Source organism: Rhincodon typus, chromosome 7, assembly GCF_021869965.1.
Source record: "Rhincodon typus isolate 14 chromosome 7, sRhiTyp1.1, whole genome shotgun sequence".
Classification (NCBI taxonomy): domain Eukaryota; kingdom Metazoa; phylum Chordata; class Chondrichthyes; order Orectolobiformes; family Rhincodontidae; genus Rhincodon; species Rhincodon typus.
In genome coordinates, this window is record NC_063338.1 from 95,020,932 (window position 1) to 95,041,275 (window position 20,344).

The following is a 20,344-nucleotide window of genomic DNA, read 5'->3' on the forward strand; positions in this document are numbered from 1 at the left end:
GTGGTTAGCATTGCTGCCTGACAGTGCCAGAGACCCAAGTTTGATTCCACCCTTTGGTGGCTGAATGGAGTTTGCATATCCTGCCTGTGTCCGCCTGGGTGCTCTGATTTCCTCCCATAGTCCAAAGATGTGCAGGTTAGGTGGATTGGCCGTGCTAAATTGCCCATAGTGTCCGGGATGCGGAAGCTAGATGGATTAGCCATGAAAAATCCAGGTGTGGGTCTGGGTGGGAAGCTGTTCGGAGGGGTCAGTGTGGACTCAGTGGGCCGAATGGCTGGCTTCCACACGAGAGATTCTGTGATTTAAATAATAATTTGCCTTTTATTTTTCCAGCCAAAATGGACAACCTTGCATATAGAGTCATACAGGCATACAGCACAAAAACAGACCCTCTGTCCAACCAATCCATGCTGACCATAATCCCAAACTAAACTAGTTCCACCTGCCTGTGCTTGACCTATATCCCTCCAAACTTTTCTTATTCATGTAAATATGTAAAATGTCTTTTAAACGTTGTAACTGTACACACGTTCACCACTTCCTCTGGAAGTTCATTCCACACACAAACTATTCTCTGTAGAAATGTTGCCACTCATTTCGTTTCTAAATCTTTCTAGCCTTGAAATCCCCCACCATAGGGGAAAAGACACCTACCATTCCACACCCTTCATGATTTTAAAAATGTCTATAAGGTCACCCCTCAACCTCCTACACTCCAGTGAAAAAGTATCCAGTCTTTCCCTATAACTCAAACATTCCATTCCTGCCAACTTCCTGGTAAATCTTTTCTGAATCCTCTGCAGCTTGTTAATACCCTCCCTATTACAGGGTGACCAGAACTGGAGACAGTACTCCAGAAGAGGCCTCACCAATGTGCTGTACAACCTCAACATGACTTTCTAACTCGTATGCTCAAAGGTCTGGAAAGACAGGGTGCTGGTTGACCCTGAGCTCAGCTTCCAGTTCCTTCTCCTGTCCATCACAAAGATACCGACCTCGGGTTGTGTAACATTGCTTCCCTCATGTCCTTCCTTAACCTGACTGTTACTGATACCATGCTGCGGGCCTTTGCCCCCTCCAAACTCAACCGTTCCAATGTTTTCCTCATGGTTTCCCAACATCCATCGTCCATAAATTCAGATAATCCAATATTCTCTGTTCTGTACCCATAATGTACCAAGTCTCTTCACTCATCACCCTTCTGCTTAAAAATTTATTTTATGAAGGAATTGGAGCACCCAAAGATCACATACACGGTTTCTTTATTCTATTGACATCAAGACCTGGTAAACGTGAAGTCAAATTATTGACTACAACTAGGAAAACAGAGTATTTACGTTGGACTGAGGGAATAGTTCACATATTGCTTGCAAAATCTTTTGTCTTTTGGTCTATCTGTCTCTTCCACTCTGTGAGACCCCACTCCTGATCCTGCCAAATCATGCTGAATGGGGCCTCTGCCTGACATTGATATGCCTTCGGGCAAATCGTGTCTGTCTGTACTATCTGCTGCTGCTGCCCCACCCCACCCCCAATAACCATTGCCACCTGCTTTTACAGGCCCTCATACCTTATAAGCATGTAATTTAGTGGTAGAAGTGGCCATTGGCCCATCAGGTCTGTTCTTCCATGCAATGAGATCGTGGCTGATCTGATTAATCCCCATTCTCACCAACACCTTTATGACATCACATCCCTTTTATTATCAAGAATTTATTGACTCCACCTGAATAACATTCGAAGACTGTACTTTCAGTGCCATTTCGAGAAGAGAATTCTATACACTCATGACTCTCTGTAAGGAAAAAAGCTTCTCATATTTATCTTAAATTGGCAATTACATATAGTTGAACAGTGACCCCAAGTTTCAGGTTCTCTGACAAGGCGAAACATGCCTGTCAATACCCCTCAGGATCCTATATGGTTCAATCAAGCCATCTCTTTCTCTTCTAAACTAAGGCTACAAGTTGGCCACTGAGCCTTTCAACCAGCTCCTCCATTTAATGAGGTCCTGGCTATTCTAATTGCAACCTTAAATCTGATTCCCACTTACCCCAGTAATATTTCATCCTCTTGCTTATCTAGAATCTATCTACCTCTGCCTTAAAAATATTTTAGAATTCTGCTTCCACCACCTTTTCAGGAAAAACATTCCATAGATTCATGACCTTCAAGGATTGCAAATTTCCTTAGAATATAAAACCATAAGGAGTAGGTCATTTTGACCCTTGTGCCTCTTCCGACATTAAATAGGATGATGGCTGATCTGACATTCCTCACATCCACTTTCCTGCTGTTTCTGATAACCCTTGATTCCCCGACTGTCCAAGAAATCTATCTATCTCGATCTTAAATATACACAAGGACTCTGACCTCATAGCTCTCTGTGGCAAGGAGCTCCAAAGATTCATGAACCTCAAGCATGGCAGATTTCCTCCTGTAAAGGGCATTAGTGAACCCAGTGGGTATTTATGACGATTGACAAATATATCGCTCTTCTTCAGTGTTGCCTGGTCAAAATCCTAGAATTCTGTCCCTAAGGGCATTGTGGGTCAACCTACAGCACATGGACTGCAGCAGTTCAAGATGGCAGCTCCCCATCACCTCCTCCAGGACAACTAGTGTGTTGGGCAGTAAATGCTGGCAAACCGGCAATGCCCAAGTCCCATTGAAAGATTTTTTAAAACAGTTAAATGGTCACTATTAATCTCGCTTTCTATTCCAGAATTTTTATTGAATTTAAATTCACCGTATGTGGTGGGATTTGAACCCATGTTCTCGGACCATTAACCTGGAGCCCTGGATTACTAGTCCAGTTGAGAAATCTGCAATTGTTATCCAGTCTGGCCTACATCTGATCTCAGTCTCACAACAATGTGGCTGATTCGTAACTGCCCTCTGGTTAATTAGGGATGACCAAATAATACTAGCCCAGTCAGTGATATTCACATCCCATGAAAGAATAAAACAAAATCTTTCTACCTATCTCATAGTATAAATTTTTCTTCCCTATTAGTCTTTTAGTCATTCTTTACTGTTCTAGTAATCTTGTGTCCGACTGACACCTTTGATCAATTATATGCTTTTCTTTAAGTTTGATAATATCTTTAACATTTTTGGTTCACAAAGCTTGTGGTTCCTCTCCTTGGAAATTTGCTTTCTCAATGGAATGTATCAGTTCTGTTTATTTCAAAATGTCCCCGGAAAAGTCTGCTGCTGCATCTCTATTAATTAATCCTTTTCTTCTGATTTGCTTGTTCACTTTAGGTAAGTCAGCTTTCATGTGTCAATAACTGCCCTTATTTAAATTTAAAAGGCTAGTCTTGGACTGACTCTTCTCTCCCTCAAACAAAATGTAAAATTCAATCAAATGCTAACAACTGCTACCTGGGGTGCCTTCACTGTGGGCTGCACTGTCACCTTGCACAACACCAGGTCAAGTATAACCTGCCATCTATTTAGCTCTAAAGCCTGCTGTTTGATAAAACTATCCTGGAGACATTCTATGAACTTCCCATCGACCTTGACCCGTGCCTATTTTCCAGTATTTATGGAGATTAAAATTCTTTATGATTAATGCACCATCTTGCTGACGAGTTGCCAGTGTTCTTTCTTTATACTCCATCCTACTAGGTGTTTAGTAATAGGGGCCTGGGCACGACTCCCACAAGTGATTGCTTGCCTTTGGCATTTATATTCTCTACCCAAACCATTTCTATTTCCTGGTTTTCAGACTTAATTTCATCCCTTTCTATTGTGCATTAATTAACAGAGCTACCTTGCCATGTTTTCCTAGCTTCCTACCTGTTAGACTTCAGACTAGGAACATAATCATTTACAGTTCTGATTGTTGTTTTCAAATCTCTCAAAGGTCATCCTCAACTTATCTCCGTAATCTCCTCCAGACTGGCATCCCTCCAACACCTCTGCAGCTTCCAAAATTTGGTTTCTTACTGATCCATGACTTTTACCATCTAACCCTTCTGATGACTGGGGCATAACCTCTGGAATTCCCTTCCTAAACCTCTGCCTTTCGATCCTCCTTTAATAATGTCCAACCCTTTGACCAGATTTTTATTTCATTCATTCATAGAAGTGGGTGTCACTGGCTAGGCCAACATTTATTATCCATACCTAGCTGCCCGGAGGGTGGTTAAGAGTCAATTCCAGCCTGGAGTCACATGTAGGCCCAGACGGGGCAAGGACATGAGTGAACCAGATGGGTTTTTTTCCCACCAACAATCGATAACGCTTACATGGTCATCATTAGAATCTTACGTCCTGAATTTTATTGAATTCGAATTCCACCCTTTTCCTTGCCAGAATTCAAACCCAGAGTCCCCAGGACTTTACCAGGATCTCTGGATTACAGAAGAACTTAAGAGCCAGGAGCATGAGTATGCCATCACGTTCTTCGAGCCTGCTCTGCCATTCAATAAGTTCATGGCTGATCTTTTCATGGTCTCAGTTCCACTTACCCACCGTCTCACCATAACCCTTAATTACTTTACTATTCAAAAAATTATCTCTCTTAACTTTAAAAACATTCAATGAGGAAGCCTCAACTACTTCACTGGGCATGGAATTCTACTGATTCACAAGCCTTTGGGTGAAGAAGATCCTCCTCAATTCAATCCTAAGTCTGGTCCCCGTAATTTTGAGGGTACGCCCTCTTGTTCTAGTTTCACCCGCCAGTGAAAACAACCTCCCTGCTTCTAACTTATCTATTCCCTTTGTAATTTTGTATGTTTCGATCAGATACCCCCCTCATTCTTCTAAATTCCAACGAATATAATCCCAGTCTATTCAGCCTCTCCTCATAAGCCAGCCCTCTCATCTCTTGAATCAACGTAATGAATCTCCTCTGTACCCCCTTCAGCGCCAGTACATCCTTTCTCAAGTAAGGAGATCAAAACTGCACGCAGTACGCTATACAGCTGCAACTAATCTCCCTGCTTTTAAACTCAATCCCTCTAGCAATGAAGGGCAAAATTCTATTTGCTTCTGAATTACCTGTTGTACCTGCAAACCAACCTTCTGCAATTCATGCACAAGGACACCCAGATCCCTCTGCACAGCAGCATGCTGTAATTTTTTACCGTTCAAGTCCCTTTTACTGTTACTCCCACCAAACTGGATGACTGCACATTCATTAACATTGAATTCACCTGCCAGACCTTCGTCCACTCACTTAAAATGCCTCCTCTTCACACTTTGCTCTATCACTCATCTTGGTGTCATCCACAAAGTTTGACACACTACACATGGTCCCCAACTCCGAATCATCTTAATAAAGGCAGTCATGAATATAGACAAGCTTTTTAAAGCAGAAAGTGGGAAGAATGTGGAACTCGCTTCCTCATGGAGTGAATGAAACGATTAGCACAAATACATTTATGGGGAATCTATGGGTGAACAAAGAATTGATGGTGATGCAGAAAGGGTGAGATGTAAAGGTATGGATAAGTGTTCTTCTGGTGAACTAGAACCAACGGAGTCACAATGGCCTAGTTCTATGTTGTAAACCTCTCAGTAGCTATGTAAAGGTATTGATATCTGTTCTAATATGTTCGCGTGTCTTGTGTTAACTTGAGTTTGATTGCACATCTTGAGACAGCTCTAAAAGGTAGAGGTGCTAAATAAATGCATGTTCTTGTTATAGAGTCACCATTAAACTGACACTTCCCTGCTTCTATCTGCAGAGCCACCGGTCAAGATAATTAGACAGATTGAGGGTCCGACAGAGCACAAGTACTTGACTTCCGAGGATGTTACACTTCATTGTGAGCTGACTCGGCTGGATGGTGTTGCCAAATGGTACAAGGATGGGGAGAAGGTGGTGGAAAACGAGAGGATCTCCATTGGGAGTGAAGGAACATTCCGGTCACTGCAAGTACTGGATGCTCGGATGACAGACTCGGGAGAGTACCTCTGTGATGTCCGGAGTGACAGCATTGTATTCAGAGTGTGCGTGGAAGGTAACAAAGTGCCCTCAACTGTCTGAGCTTGACCCTGACCATTCCCAAAGTCAGGGTGCTGCTTGATGCTGAACTCAGCTTCCAATCCCTTCTGCTGTCCATCAGAAGGACACCCACCTCCATCTGTGTACTGCCTCCAGTACTTCCTTAACCTGACGGTTACTGACGCTGTGCTGCGTGCCTCTGACATCTCCAAACTTCCTCTTAGTTTCTCATCTTCTGTCGTCCAAATTCTACAGCTCATCTAATATTCTCTGCTCTATATCCAAACTGCACTATTCACCAGTTGGCTCCTGTGCACATCAACTTACTGTGTTGAGTGATTGAGCACCCAGACGGCCCAATGATCGTGAAGCAGTGTTTCTTTATTCTCCTGGCATCAGGCCTGTATGAAGTTAAATTAAGGGTAAAACCAGGAAAATGGAGTATTGACATTGGCTTCTAACTATACTTGATCATCTTGCTTGACAAATTTTTTTGTCCCTCTGTCTGTCTGATTCTCTCTGTCCCTGAATGTGGCTTCTTGATAAACCTTTGTGCAAACCGTATCTGTAGGTACGATCTGGCTCCCTTGCTACCTTTCCTTACTGGTGCCACCTGCTGTTGGAGGCTCCAGTTCTTATAAGTATGTAAATTAAGAGTAGGCCACTCGGCCCCTCAGATCTGCTCCTGAATAATGTATGCAGTTTTAGTCTCCTTTTCTGAGGAAGGATGCTCTCGCTCTCGAAGAAGTACACGAAGGTTTATCAGGCCGATTCTGGGGATGGCGGGCTTGACATATGAGGAGAGGTTGACTAGGTTGGGATTGTTTTTGCTAGAGTTCAGACAAATTAAGGAGGGATCTGATAGAGAATTATAAAATTCTAACAGACTGGATAGGGTAGACGCAGGGAGATGTTCCCGATGGTGTGTGTATCCAGAACCAGGGTTCACAGTATGAAGATTTGGGGTAGACGATTTAGGACGGAGATGAGGAGACATTTCTTCATCCAAAGAGTGGTGAGCCTGTGGAATTCGTTACCACAGGAAGTAGTTTTTTAAAATTCATTCATGGGATGTGAGCATCGCTGGCTGGACCAGCATTTATTGCCCATCCCCAAATGCCCAGAGGGCAGTTAAGAGTCAACCATATTGCTGTGGTTCTGGAGTCACATATAGGCCAGACCAGGTAAGGATGGCAGACTTCCTTCCCTAAAGGACATTAGTGAACCAGATGAGTTTTTTGTGACAATCAGCAACGGATTCATGGTTATCATTAGATTCTTAATTCCAGATTATTATTGAATTCAAATTCCACCATCTGCCATGGCAGGATTCGAACCCGTGTCCCCAGAACATTACCTGCGTCTCTGAATTAATAGTCCAGCGATAATACCATTCGGCCATCGCCAACCCTAAAACTGCCAAAACATTGAATGTATTCAAGAGGTGGCTCGATATAGCACTTAGGGCGAATGGGATCAATGGTTGTGGAGAGAAAGCAGGAATAGGCTATTGAGTTGGATGATCAGCCATGATCGTGACAAATGGCAGAACAGTCTCGAAGGGCCGAATGGCCTCCTCCTGCTCCTGTCATCTGTGTTTCCATACAATGAGATCATGTCTGATCTGATTACTCCCCATTCCCAAAATAATTTTTACAGCATTTCACTCCCTTGGTTATCAAGAATGTATTTACTCAAAGACTCTGCTTCCCTCGCTACTTTAGGAACAGAATTCCACAGAGTCATAACCTTCTATGAGAAAATAACTTTTACAGCCTCATTACTGTGCGTTTGGTGTCACATGTAGGCCAGACCAGGTAAACGATAACATTGAGGCAGATGGGTTTTCCCTGGCAATCAACAATAGTATCATGGTCATCAATAGATTTTTAATTCCAGGGTTTAATTGAATTCTAGTTCCAACATCTGTTATGGTGGCATTCAGTTCCAGGGCCCCAAGACATTACCTGGAGTAATAGTCTGCTGATAACACCACCATGCCATCACCGCCCCTGGTTATATAATTGTTCATTAATAAAGGCAGCTATGAATATGTAGAAGCTTCTCATCTAGAAAGTCGGGAGAATGAGGGTGAGATGTAAAGGTGTGGGGGGATGTTCTTGTGAACTAACATCAACAGAGTCATGATGGGTTGAATGGCCTATTTCTGTGTTGTAAGTCTCAGTGTAATTGCACGTAAAAGTATAGATCCGATATGTTCACGTGTTAACTTGAGTTTAATTGTACATCTTGAGCCAGCTATACAAGGTAGAGGTGGTAAATAAATTCATATTCTTGTTATTGACACACCATTAAACCAACGCCTCTCTGGTTCTATCTGCAGAGCCGCCGGTTGAGATAATCAGACAGACTGGGGGTCCGGCAGATCACGAGAGGATCTCCATTAGGAGGGAGGGAACGTTGCGGTCACTGCGTGTACTGGACGCTCGGACGACAGAGAATACCTCGGGAGAATACCTCAGAGTGCGTGTGGAAGGTAACACAAATCGAGCTCAGTGCCCTCAACTGTCTGAACTTAAACCTGACCATTCCTAATCTCAGGATTCTGCTTGACCCTGAGCTCAGCTTCCAATCCCTTTTCCTCTCCACTACAAAGTCTCCGTCCTCCGCCTGTGTAATTTCTCGTCCTTTCTTAACCTGACTGTTAATGACAGCATGCTGTCTGCCTCTGTCTCTTCCAAAAACAACTGCTTCAGTGTTGTCCTCTTATTTTCCACTGTCCATCCTCCATAATCTTCAGTTCATCCAGTATTCTCCCATCTCTATCAGACTGCACCAATTTTCTTCACCAACATCTCCTGTGCTTAGAAACTTATTCTGTTGAGGGATTGAAGCAACTAGATGGCCCAAAGATCATGAAGCAGTGTTTTTTTATTCTACTGACATCGGGTCTTTAAAGGCCTGAAGTTAAATTGAAACTAAACTAGTAAAATGGATTATATACATTGGATTGAGACTGTAGTTCTCATCTTGGTTGAGGAATCTTTTGTCTTTCTTTCTCTCTCTGTCTGTCCCTGTCCTTGACTGAGGCCTTTCCTGACATTGATATATCTTTGTGCAAATCAGATCTGTAAGGGATCCTGATCTATTGGGCCAATGATCTAAGGAGTGGCGGATGGAGTTTAATTTGGATTAATGTGAGATTTTGCATTTTGGTAAGACGAACAAGGACAAAACATAGACAACAAGGTGCAGGGCTGGATGAACACAGCAGGCCAAGCAGCATCATAGGAGCAGAAAGGCTGATGTTTCGGGCCTAGACCTTTCATCAGAAAAGGGGGAGGGGAAGGGGGTTCTGAAATAAATAGGGAGAGAGTGGGAGGCGGATAGAAGATGGATAGAGGAGAGGATAGGTGGAGAGGAAACTAACAGGTCGAAGAGGCGGGGATGGAGCCAGTAAAGGTGAGTGTAGGTGGGGAGTTAGGGAGGGGATAGGTCAGTCCAGGGAGGACGGATAGGTCAAGGGGGCGGGATGAGGTTAGTCGGTAGGAGATGGGGGTGGGGCTTGAGGTGGGAGGAGGGGATAGGTGGGAGGAAGAACAGGTTAGGGAGGCAGGGACGAGCTGGACTGGTTTTGGGATGCGGTAGGGGGAGGGGAGATTTTGAAGCTTGTGAAATCCACATTGATACCATTGAATCAGAGATAGTAGGAACTGCAGATGCTGGAGAATCCAAGACAACAAGGTGCAGGGCTGGATGAACACAGCAGGCCAAGCAGCATCATAGGGGCAGAGAGGCTGACGTTTCGGGCCTAGACCCTTCATCAGAAAAGGGGAGGGGAAGGGGGTTCTGAAATAAATAGGGAGAGAGTGGGAGGCGGATAGAAGAGGGATAGAGGAGAGGATAGGTGGAGAGGAAACAAACAGGTCGAAGAGGCGGGGATGGAGCCAGTAAAGGTGAGTGTAGGTGGGGAGTTAGGAAGGGGATAGGTCAGTCCAGGGAGGACGGACAGGTCAAGGGGGCGGAATGAGGTTGGTCGGTAGGAGATGGAGGTGCGGCTTGAGGTGGGAGGAGGGGATAGGTGGGAGGAAGAACAGGTTAGGGAGGCCCGACCCCACCACCAAAGACATCTTTCCCTCCCCACCCTTATCTGCTTTCCGGAGGGACAACTCTCTCCGTGATTCCCTTGTCCGCTCCACACTCCCCTCCAGGACGGACAGGTCAAGGGGGCGGGATGAGGTTGGTCGGTAGGAGATGGAGGTGCGGCTTGAGAGGCATAGATAAGGTGATGAGCAAAAATCCTTTCCCTGGGATGGGGTAGTTCAAACTAGAAAGCATATTTTTAAAGTGAGAGGAGAAAAATTTAGAAGGGACCTGAGGGGTACTCTGTTCACACAGAGGATGGTTCGTATGTGGAATGAACTGCTAGAGGAAGTGGGTAGATGTAGTTACAGCATTTAAAAGACATTTGGACAGCGACGTTAATAAGGAAGTTTTAGAGGGATATGGTCTGCATGCAGGCAAGTGGGACTAGTTTAGTTTAGGAAACTTGGTCAGCATGGATTGGTTGGACCAAAGGGTCTGTTTCCGTGCAGTATGTCTCTTTGACTACTGTCTGGGTCCCCTGCTGCCTTCCCTCACCATTGCCACCTGCTGTTGGAGGCTGCAGTACTTTATAGCATGCAAATTAAGATTATGAATTAGCCACAGCCCCTCAGCTCTGCTCCTCCATGCATTAAGATTTTGGCTGATCTGAGTGCTCCCTGTTCCCACCAACACCTTTGTAACATTTCACCCCTTCCTTATCAAGAATGTATTACTGCAGCTGAATAACATTCTAAGACTCTCTTTCCAAAATGGCAAGGGAGGCAGAGTTTCAAGACGAATAACCCTCTCGAAGAATGTCTTTTTCAACCCTGTTGCTGTTCACCTGGAGTCATATGTCAGCCAAAACCAAATAAGGACAGCAGATTTCTTCCATAAAAGGCATTAGTGAACCAATGGGTCTTCCTGACAATCAACAATGGTATCATGGTCATCATTAGACTCTTAATTGCAGATCTTTATCAGAATCAAATTGCACCATCTGCCATGGTGGGATTCAGATGCAGTGTTCCCAGAATATTACCTAGATCTATGGATGAATAGTCTAGTGATAGTATCACTAGCCCATTGCCTGTCGGGTTATCTTATTGATCATTAATAAAGGCAATGATGAAGATCGAGAAACATCTTGCCTAGAAAGTGGGCAAAATATGGAACTCACTCCCTGGACGCTTGGACGACCAACTCAGGAGAATACCTCTGTGATGTCCAGAGTGACAGCATTGTATTCAGAGTGCCTGTGGAAGGTAACAAAGCTCGGGCTCAGTGTCCTCACTGAAACTTTCTCCAGACAACTTCCTCATTGTTGCGTGGTGACAAGTATGGTCTCTAAGTCACCCTGCTTGCTAAGACCATCATAAATATGTTCCTCTCTGTGACGCAGAGCATACCATACAGGCACTCACTCCAGACTCAATGCCTCTCCCTCATGGGATAGGTGGAATTCTGTGGTTTCCTGATTGTCTGACACACTCTCCATCCTCACAATCTATCATGCCATTGCTAACCCCCTCTTCCTCTCCAAATTCTATTCCCAACTTTTCCAGAATCTCAGTGTTTGTCCCACTAGGTTCTTGCCCCTGTGCCCATAACAAAACTGTTCTGCTCAGAGTACAAATGTCACCCTGTGTGACCCTGTGGTTAAACTTTCCCTCCTCATGTTTCTCAACCTTTGACACGTTGACCATCCTCTTCCAACCCCTCTCTACTGTTGTCCATCTGGTGGGGTTCTTTCACTTGGTTCCCTTCTAATTCCTCACATTGTACCCAGAGAATTACCCTCAGTGGCCTCTGTTAGTGTTCATTCTCTGTTATCTCTGGTGACCTCCAAGGATCAGTCATTAGTTCCCTCCTGTATCTCAGTTACATGCTGCCCCTAAATAACATCATCTGAATTCACCAGGTCAGTTTTACACCAACGAAACTCAGCTCTTGCCCACCAGCAACTCAGTCAATTCTTTCTGTCCTTTTAACACTCTTCTCAAAGCTTATCCCTTTCTCCAGGTTTGGTGTCTCCATCCAGATGTGGTTTGGTGCTGTCGTTACCGAATTATGTTTGGTAACAATGCTGTGAAATATTCAAACATATTTTACTGTGCAAAAGTGCAGTATAAACGCACAGTTTACAGCAAAATGATGTTATATCAATGTAAGTTTTGCTGTGCAAGATGCTATATAAGTGAAAATTTTTACTGTACAATCATGCTGTGTAAGTGCATCTGTTTATTGTCAATGGTGCTTTATAAATGCAAGAACTATGCAAATGTGCCATATAATTGCATGTTTTTTTCTGTCAAAGGTGCTTTGTGAGAACATAGAACAGTACAGCACAGTACAGGTCCTTCGGCCCACGATGTTGTGCCAACTTATTATCCTACTCTAAAATCGAACCACCCTGCATACCCTACATTTTACTATCATAAGTTCAATTTTTGTGATGTAAAGGTGCTATAATAATGCAACTTGTTCTTGCTATATAGCTATAAATCTCTGGCAAAAATGAAAGTCTCAATGCCCCAGGTGATGCACATACTAAATTCTGATGGTTCATTCTTGATAAACTTCATGGCTTTCCTTCCAGATCCTCCCGTGATGATTGTTGGAAGCTCTCAGATCTCGGAAGATCGCAGTTTCATTGAGTCTGAGACCATTGCCATGACGTGTAAACTATCCCGTCCAGATGTGCAGGTTTACTGGTACAGGGATGGGATGGAGCTGCAGCCCAGTGACAAAATCAGGATTGAATCACGGGGTCTGACACGGGAGCTGATGATCTTTGACTCCGAGCCATCTGATTCTGGACAATACATCTGTGATGCTGGCTCAGACAAACTGACGTTTAAAGTGACTGTCACAGGTACAGGGAAAGGCAACAAAGCTACAGCTCATCTTAAATGTCCTGTTTGTTTTTCAGTCTCCACATTGTCAAACAATTAGATGATAAGATGGAGGAGCAGTGGGCTATTCAGCCCATCAGAGTCTGCTCTGCCATTCAGTGAGGTGTGGCTGATCTGATAATCCTTAACTCCACTCTCCTCCGTTTTCCCCAAACTCTTGATTCCCTTACTCATTAGAAATCTGTCTGTCTCAGCCCTGAATATACTTAATGACCCAGCCTCAACAGCCCTCAGTGGTGAACAGTTACACAGATTCACTACCTTCTGAGGGAGAAACCCTCCCAGTCTTCAATGTGCAACTCTTATTCAGAGATTATGCCCTCTGGATCTAGATTTTCAACAAGGGGAAACAACCTTTCCACATCTATCCTGTTAAGTCACTCAAGAATTTTGTATGTTTCAATAGGGCTTCCACTCATTCTTCTCAAATCTTTTGACTTCAGGCCCAACCTACTCGATCTCTCCTCATAAGACAGTCTCTCAGTATTAGCCTAGTGAACCTTCTCTGTACTGCCTGTAATGCTGATATGTCTTTCCTAAAATATGGGGACTAAAACTGTTCGCTGTATTCCGGGTGTGGTCTAAGGTGATCATTCCATGCTTCTGTCCTATTACTCACTGAACTTGGTGTTACTTTTTTGTAATTTGTGCATGAGGACTCCTAAATTCATCTGTTCTGTAGCTTTTGCAGTCTTTTTCCATTTAACTAATGTTCACCTCCACTAGTCTTTCTGCCAAAGTGCATAATCTCACATTTCCCCACACTATATTCCATCTGCAAAGTTTTTGTGTACTCACATAACCTGCCTATATGTCTCTGCAAACTCTTTTTGTCATTGTCATCATGCCTCCCCAACTTTGTCTCATCCATTTCCTTGGCTAAAGTACCCTCACTTACCTCAACCAAATTATTATAAAGTATTGTGAATAATTGTAGCCCCAGAACTGATCCCTGTGGCACTCCAGTAGTTACAGGTTGCCATCCTGAAAATGTACCCCCTTATTCCTAACTCTGCCTTCTGGGTTAGCCAGTTCTCTATCCGGGCTAACGTGCTACCCTAACACCATGGACTCTTATTAAGTAACCTAATGCGTGGTACCTTTTCAAGCACCTGAAAATCCAAATATATTACAATTACTGTTTTCCCTGTTTCTATCCTGCTTGCCATCTCCTCAAAAAATGCTAGTAAGTTTGTCAGGCATGATTTTCCCTTTCTGAAGCCATGCTGACTCTACTTGATCATATTATCTATTTATAAATGCTCTGCTATTACATCTTTTATAATGTACTCTAACATTTTCCCAATAAAATAGCAAACATTAAGCTATCTGACCTATAGTTATCTAGGTATAGCAAGAACTGCAGATGCTGGAGTCTTCTATCTATTTTATCTTCCAGAACTGAGAAAGGGTCACCGGACCTGAAGCGTTAACTTTGATTTTTCTTCACAGATGCTGCCAGACCTGCTGAGCTTTTGCAGCAACTCCTGTTTTGTTTATGATGTATATGGACTTCAGTAAGGCATTTGACAAGGTCCCTCATGGTAGACTGGTTAGCAAGATTAGATCACACAGAATAGAGGCAAAACTAGCTATTTGGATACAGAACTGGCTTAAAGTTAAGTGGTGGTGAAGGGCTGCTTTTCAGACTGGAGGCCTGTGACCAGCAGTCTGCCACAAGAATTGGTGCTGGGTCCACTGCTTTTCATCATTAAGATAAATGAGTTGGATGTGAACATAGGAGGTATGGTTAGTTAGTTTGCAGATGACACCAAAATTGTAGGTATAGTGTGGACAGCGAAGAAGGTTACCTCAGAGCAAAACGGGATCTTGATCAGATGAGCCAATGGGCTGTGGAGTGGCAAATGGAGTTTAATTTAGATAAATGTGAGGTACTGCATTTTGAAAAAGCAAATCAGGGCAGGACTTATACCTAATGGTAAGGTTCTGGGGAGTGTTGCTGAACAAAGAGACCTTGGAGTGCAGGTTCATAGTTCCTAGAAAGTGGAGTCACAGGTGGATAGGTTAGTGAAGAAGGCATTTGGTATGCTTGCCTTTTTTGGTCAGTGCATTGAGTATAAGAGTTGGGATGTCACGTTGCGGCTGTAAAGGACGTTGGTTGGGCCACTTTTGGAATACTACGTGCAATTCTGGTCTCCCTGCTATAGGAATGATGTTGTGAAACTTAAAAGGTTCAGAAGAGATTTACAAGGATGTTGCCAGGGTTGGAGGGTTTAAGCTATAGGGAGAGGTTGAATAGACTGGGGCAGTTTTCCCTGGAGCATCAGGGGCTGAGGGGTGACCTTATAGAGGTTTATAAAATCATGAGGAGCATGGATAGGCTAAACAGACAATGTTTTTCGGGGTGGTGGAGTCCAAAACTAGAGGGCAATAAATTTAAGGTGAGAGGAGAAACACTTAAAAGGGATCTAAGGTGCAACTTTTTCACACAGAGGGTGGAGCATGTATGGAATGGGCTACCAGAGGAAGTGGTAGACGATGGTACAATTACAACATTTAAAAGGCATCTGGATGGCTATATGAATAGGAAGGATTTAGAGGGATATGGGCCAAATGCTGACAAATATGACTAGATTTATTTAGGATTTCTGGTTGCCATGAATGAATTGGACCAAAGGGTCAGTTATCTGCTATATATCTCTATGACTCCATAATTATTCTAATTTCTGACACATGTTTTTCTCTCTCTCAAACTGAATGCTAAATTACATCTTGGTATGGTCACTGTTTTCAAGAAGAGAAATCATTTACTCTGAGATCATTTCTTAAATCTGCTTCATTACATATCTCCAGATCCAAAATAGCCCGATCTCTGGTTAAATCAACAGTGTATTGTTCTAGAAAACTGTTCAGAATACACTCTGTGAATTCTTCCTCATGGCTACCTCTGCCAATCAGACTTTCCCAATCTACATGAAGATTAAAGTCACCTATTGATTAATCTACTGCCTTAATTACAGATCCTCATTATCCCTTCATTTATTCTCTGTCCCATTGCATAGCTACTGTTAGGGAACTTATACACTACTCCCACCAGTGACTTCTCCCCTTTTACTTCTTACCACCACCCTATGGATTCTAGATAATCCGATCCAAGATCACTTCTTCCGATCATACCTATTCTGTCCCGTATTAACAATGCTATGCAACCACGCTGTTCTTCCTGCCTGTCCTTTTGAAAGGTCACAAACTGCTGAATATTTAGTTCCTAGCTTTGATCTCCTTGTAACCATTTTTTCTTAATGGCTACTAACTTGTATTCGTTTATTTTGTTACAAAGCATGCATACTTTCAACTAAAGAGCGGTTAATTTTGCCTTTCCATCATTAATTCCCTTCTCAACCCTGTTCCGTGCTTTTTTCAATCGTGGAAACTCTGTTCCTTCCTGTCTTATAGCTGTCTTGTAATACTGCCATATCTCTTGCTTTGTAAACTGACATTTCCCCTCTTCCAAACCCTCCCCGTCTCCTAACTAGTCTAAAACCTCGTCTACAGCCCTACTTGTTCAATTCACCAGTGTATTACTGGGTCCCTCCCTCCCTCTCCAATTAGCTCTCCACCCCTACCCCCACCCCTGCTGAGAGGCCGTTAACCCTGGCACCAGGCAGGTGACACAGCCTCCAGGATCCCCACTCATGAATTTAGAGAACAGTACCTATCACTGTCTCCTACCACTATGACATTGCTCTTTCTTTCCCTGACTTGAATGGCCCCCTACACCAAGGTGTCATGGTCATTCCTTGTATCAGCTGTCACCCACATAATTCACAAGAACTTTGTAAGTGTTGAGCAACTGCAGGGACTGAGATTCCTCAGTTGCAACCCCTGAGCCCTCATACCTTCCTTACCTATTGTCACACCCTCTTGTCCCTAATCACAAACCAAAGTTGAATTATCTAGTCTGAGGTGTATGACCGACCTCTGGAGCAATGTGTCCAGGTAACTTTCCCCTTTCTGATGGACTTCAGTGTGTGCAGCTCAGACTCCAGCTCCTCAACTTGAATCTGAAGTTCCTCGAGTTGCAAATAGTCAGTACAGATATGTTCACTCTGGAGCACCTTAGTATCCAGCAGCTCCAACAGCAACACATAATCCGTTCCGCCATCAGTATTCTCCTTTAATTAATTGATTGATTAATTACTGTAATATTGCAGCTCATAACACTTGAAGAAACCTCACTTTTTGCACTTTACTGTCATTCCTTTCAATTGTCTACTTCACAATTTAGTTTTAAGAATAGAGATAAAAAAGGCTAGAGACCTAATTACAAAAAGAAGGTAATAGGAAAGACTAAACTGCTTTCCCTGTATCGCATCACATTGTGGTTTGTGGCATCATTCCACTGTACTGTCTAATTACTGGCCACCTGACAGTGCAGCGCTCCCTCAGTAATGACTCTCTGATAGTGTAGCATTCCCTTGATACTGGCCTCTGACGGTGCGACACTTACTCAATACTGACCTCCAACAGTATGGCACTCCCTTAGTACAGACCATTCAACAGTGCTGCTCTCTCCCTCATTACTGATCTCTGACAGTGCACACTCCCTCAGTACCTACCCTCTGACAGTGTGGTGCACCATCAGTACTCCCTTAGCCAGTGCAACACTCTATCAGTGCAGTACTCCCTCAGTTTTGACCCTTCGACAGTGCCACACTCCCTCCGTACTAACCCTCTGATGGTGCAGCATTCCCTTGATACTTCTGACAGTGCGGCACTACCTCAGTAATAACCTTCTGACAGTGCAACACTCTATCCGTACTGATCCTCCGACAGAACAGCGCTGTCTTAGTACTGACCCTCTGACAGAGCAGCACTGTCTCATTACTGACTGTCTGACAGCGAGGTGTCCTGTCAACATTGACCATCAGACAATGCAGCACTCCTTCATTACTGACACTCTAACAATACAATCTTGACATTCGATAGATTTGTTCACTTTGAGCGTTGTGAGCTTGTGGAAATCATTGTTAAAGAAAGTAGTTGAGACCAAAACATTTTGTGTTTTTAAGAAGGAGGTAAATATAGCTCTTGTGGCTAAAAGGTCAAAGGATATGGGAGGGGGTGGTGATAACCTAATTGTATTATTGCTAAACTATTACTCCAGAAATCCAGGTAATCTTCTGTGGACCTCAGTTCAGATCTGGCCATGGCAGATGGTGGAATTTGAATTCAATAAAATTCTGCAATTAAGGTTCTAATGATGACCACGAAACCATTGCTGATTGTCGGATAAACCCATCCGGTTCACCAATGTCCTTTAGGAAAGGAAATTGACATCCTTATCTGGTCTGGATATAGCAATGTTATGACTCACAGCAAGTCTCAGTAATCAATCTTAATTGCCCACTGGGTAGCTAGGGACAGGCAATAAACGCTGGCCTAGGCAGTGACACGTTCATCCCATGACTGAATAAAATTTAATTTCATATTTGAGAAATGGGATCAATGATCAGCCATGATACTATGGAATGGTGGAGAAGGTCAAGGTGTCAAATGGCTGCTTCTTTTCTTACCTTTAATGTTTCAATCTCGCAAGTCTCCCTGCGGGAATCAAACAGATCACTTTTTCTCTGGGTCCGCAATCACAAAAGGATGTTTGTCAAGTCCCTTTCTAAAACCATCAAATCCAAGTGTCTGGTGGACAAACTGGAGGCTGGAAGAATACAGCAGATGCTGCTTGGCTTGCTATGTTCTTCCAGCTTCATGTTTGTCTACTTCGGATTTCAGCATCCACAGTTTTTTTGTCTCTAAATCCAAGTGTCTATTCAGCTTCATCCTGTGAGAAATGAATACCTCTCAGGCAGAGCCACACAATTACGAATAGCCAATCATGGAGGCTCAGGGCTCTCAAAAGGTGCCTGAAGTGTAGACTTCATCCATGGAGCTGTACATTTAGGGTAATTGTGGCCTTTCCCACTTATCATTAATCTGGACTGAGTCCTGATGCCTGGTGAACAACTGAACTGGAAGTGAAGCAGCACGTTGCTGCGATAGAATGTACTTCAGGCTTGGTCTCTTCTCATTGAATAGATCTCTTGGCCCACCGTTTAACTGAACAAGGAATGACATGTGTACCTTGCCTTTAAGAAACAATATTAAGTAGGGGGTACAATTCTAGAGGGGTGTACAATTGAAGGTGCCAGGACAGGTAGAGAGAGCAGTAAGTAAATCATACAGTGTTCTCAGCTTTATTAATAAGAGTAGAGAGTACAACAGCAAGGAGGTGATGTTGAACTTGTTCAAGACACTTGTTAAAAAAAAATCCATAAGATTAGGAGCCAAAGTAGGCCATTTGGCCTATCAGCTCTGCAACAGTATTCAATGAGATGGCTGATCTGATCCTCCACTCCACTTTCATGCTTTATCCCATATCCCTTGCTGACTAAAAATCTGTCTGTCTCTACCTTGAATATACTTAATGACACATCCTCTACAGCCCTCAATGGTAAATAATCCCACGGATTCACTACCTCTGAGAAGAAATTCCTTCTTCTCTCTGTTAGACCTTAGCTGGAGTATTGTGTACAGTTCTGATAACCACACTATAGGGAAGATGTGAACGTATTAGAGAGAGTGCAGAAGTGATTTACAAAATAGTTTCAAGAATGAGAAACAACTTATAAGGATAGATTGAAGATGTTGGGACAGTTCTCCTTGAAGAGAAGGCTGAGAACAGATTTGACAGAGGATTTTAAAATCACGAACGGGCAGGATACAGAAGATGAGAAACTGTTCCCGCTCATAAAAGGAACAAGAACGAGAGGACGTAGATTTAAAGTGATATGCAAATGAAGCAAGGTTGAAGTGAGGAAAAGCTTGTTAATTCAGCGAGTAGTCAGGGTCTGGAATGCAGTGCCTGGAAATGTGGTGGAGGCAGGATCAACTGAGACATTGAAGAGGGCATTGGATGACTACTTAGCAAAAAAAAGTACAAGAGTATGGAGAATAGTCAAGAGATTGACACGAGATAATATTGCTTGATTAAAGAACCAGTGCTGGCTTGATGGGCTGAATGGCTTTGATCTACATCATAACACCTTGTGATTATGTGGAGAGAGTTCACGTTGAAGTACTTCATGTGCAGTGTGTAGATATTTTTGATCACCAAGTTAGACGTGTTATGCCACAGTCTGCAGGTGGGACTTGAACCTGGATCTCCTTGACAAGGGGTAGGGACTGTGCCACTATAGCCTTAATGTGCTGTGTGTATTCATTGTTGTTCTTCTGCCTGGTGGTTAGTCTGCACACTGTTAGTTAGCAAGCTGCACACACAGAATTGAATTGGTTTGCTGTAATAACAAGGTGTAGAGCTGGATGAACACAGCAGGCCAAGCAGCATCAGAGGAGCGGGAAGGCTGACGTTTCGGGCCTAGACCCTTCTTCAGAAATGGGGGAG

The 20,344-nt window shown here is 43.4% G+C and overlaps 1 protein-coding gene across 1 annotated transcript in view; it reads left to right on the forward strand.

Moving 5' to 3' along the window:
* obsl1a (obscurin like cytoskeletal adaptor 1a) overlaps positions 1–20,344 on the forward strand; it is a 174,919-nt gene that overhangs the window by 83,049 nt on the left and 71,526 nt on the right. The window contains exons 10-11 of the mRNA XM_048599311.1: positions 5,703–5,978; positions 12,609–12,884. Coding sequence (XP_048455268.1) covers positions 5,703–5,978; positions 12,609–12,884 — 552 coding nt within the window. The remainder of the gene's footprint in view (positions 1–5,702; positions 5,979–12,608; positions 12,885–20,344) is intronic.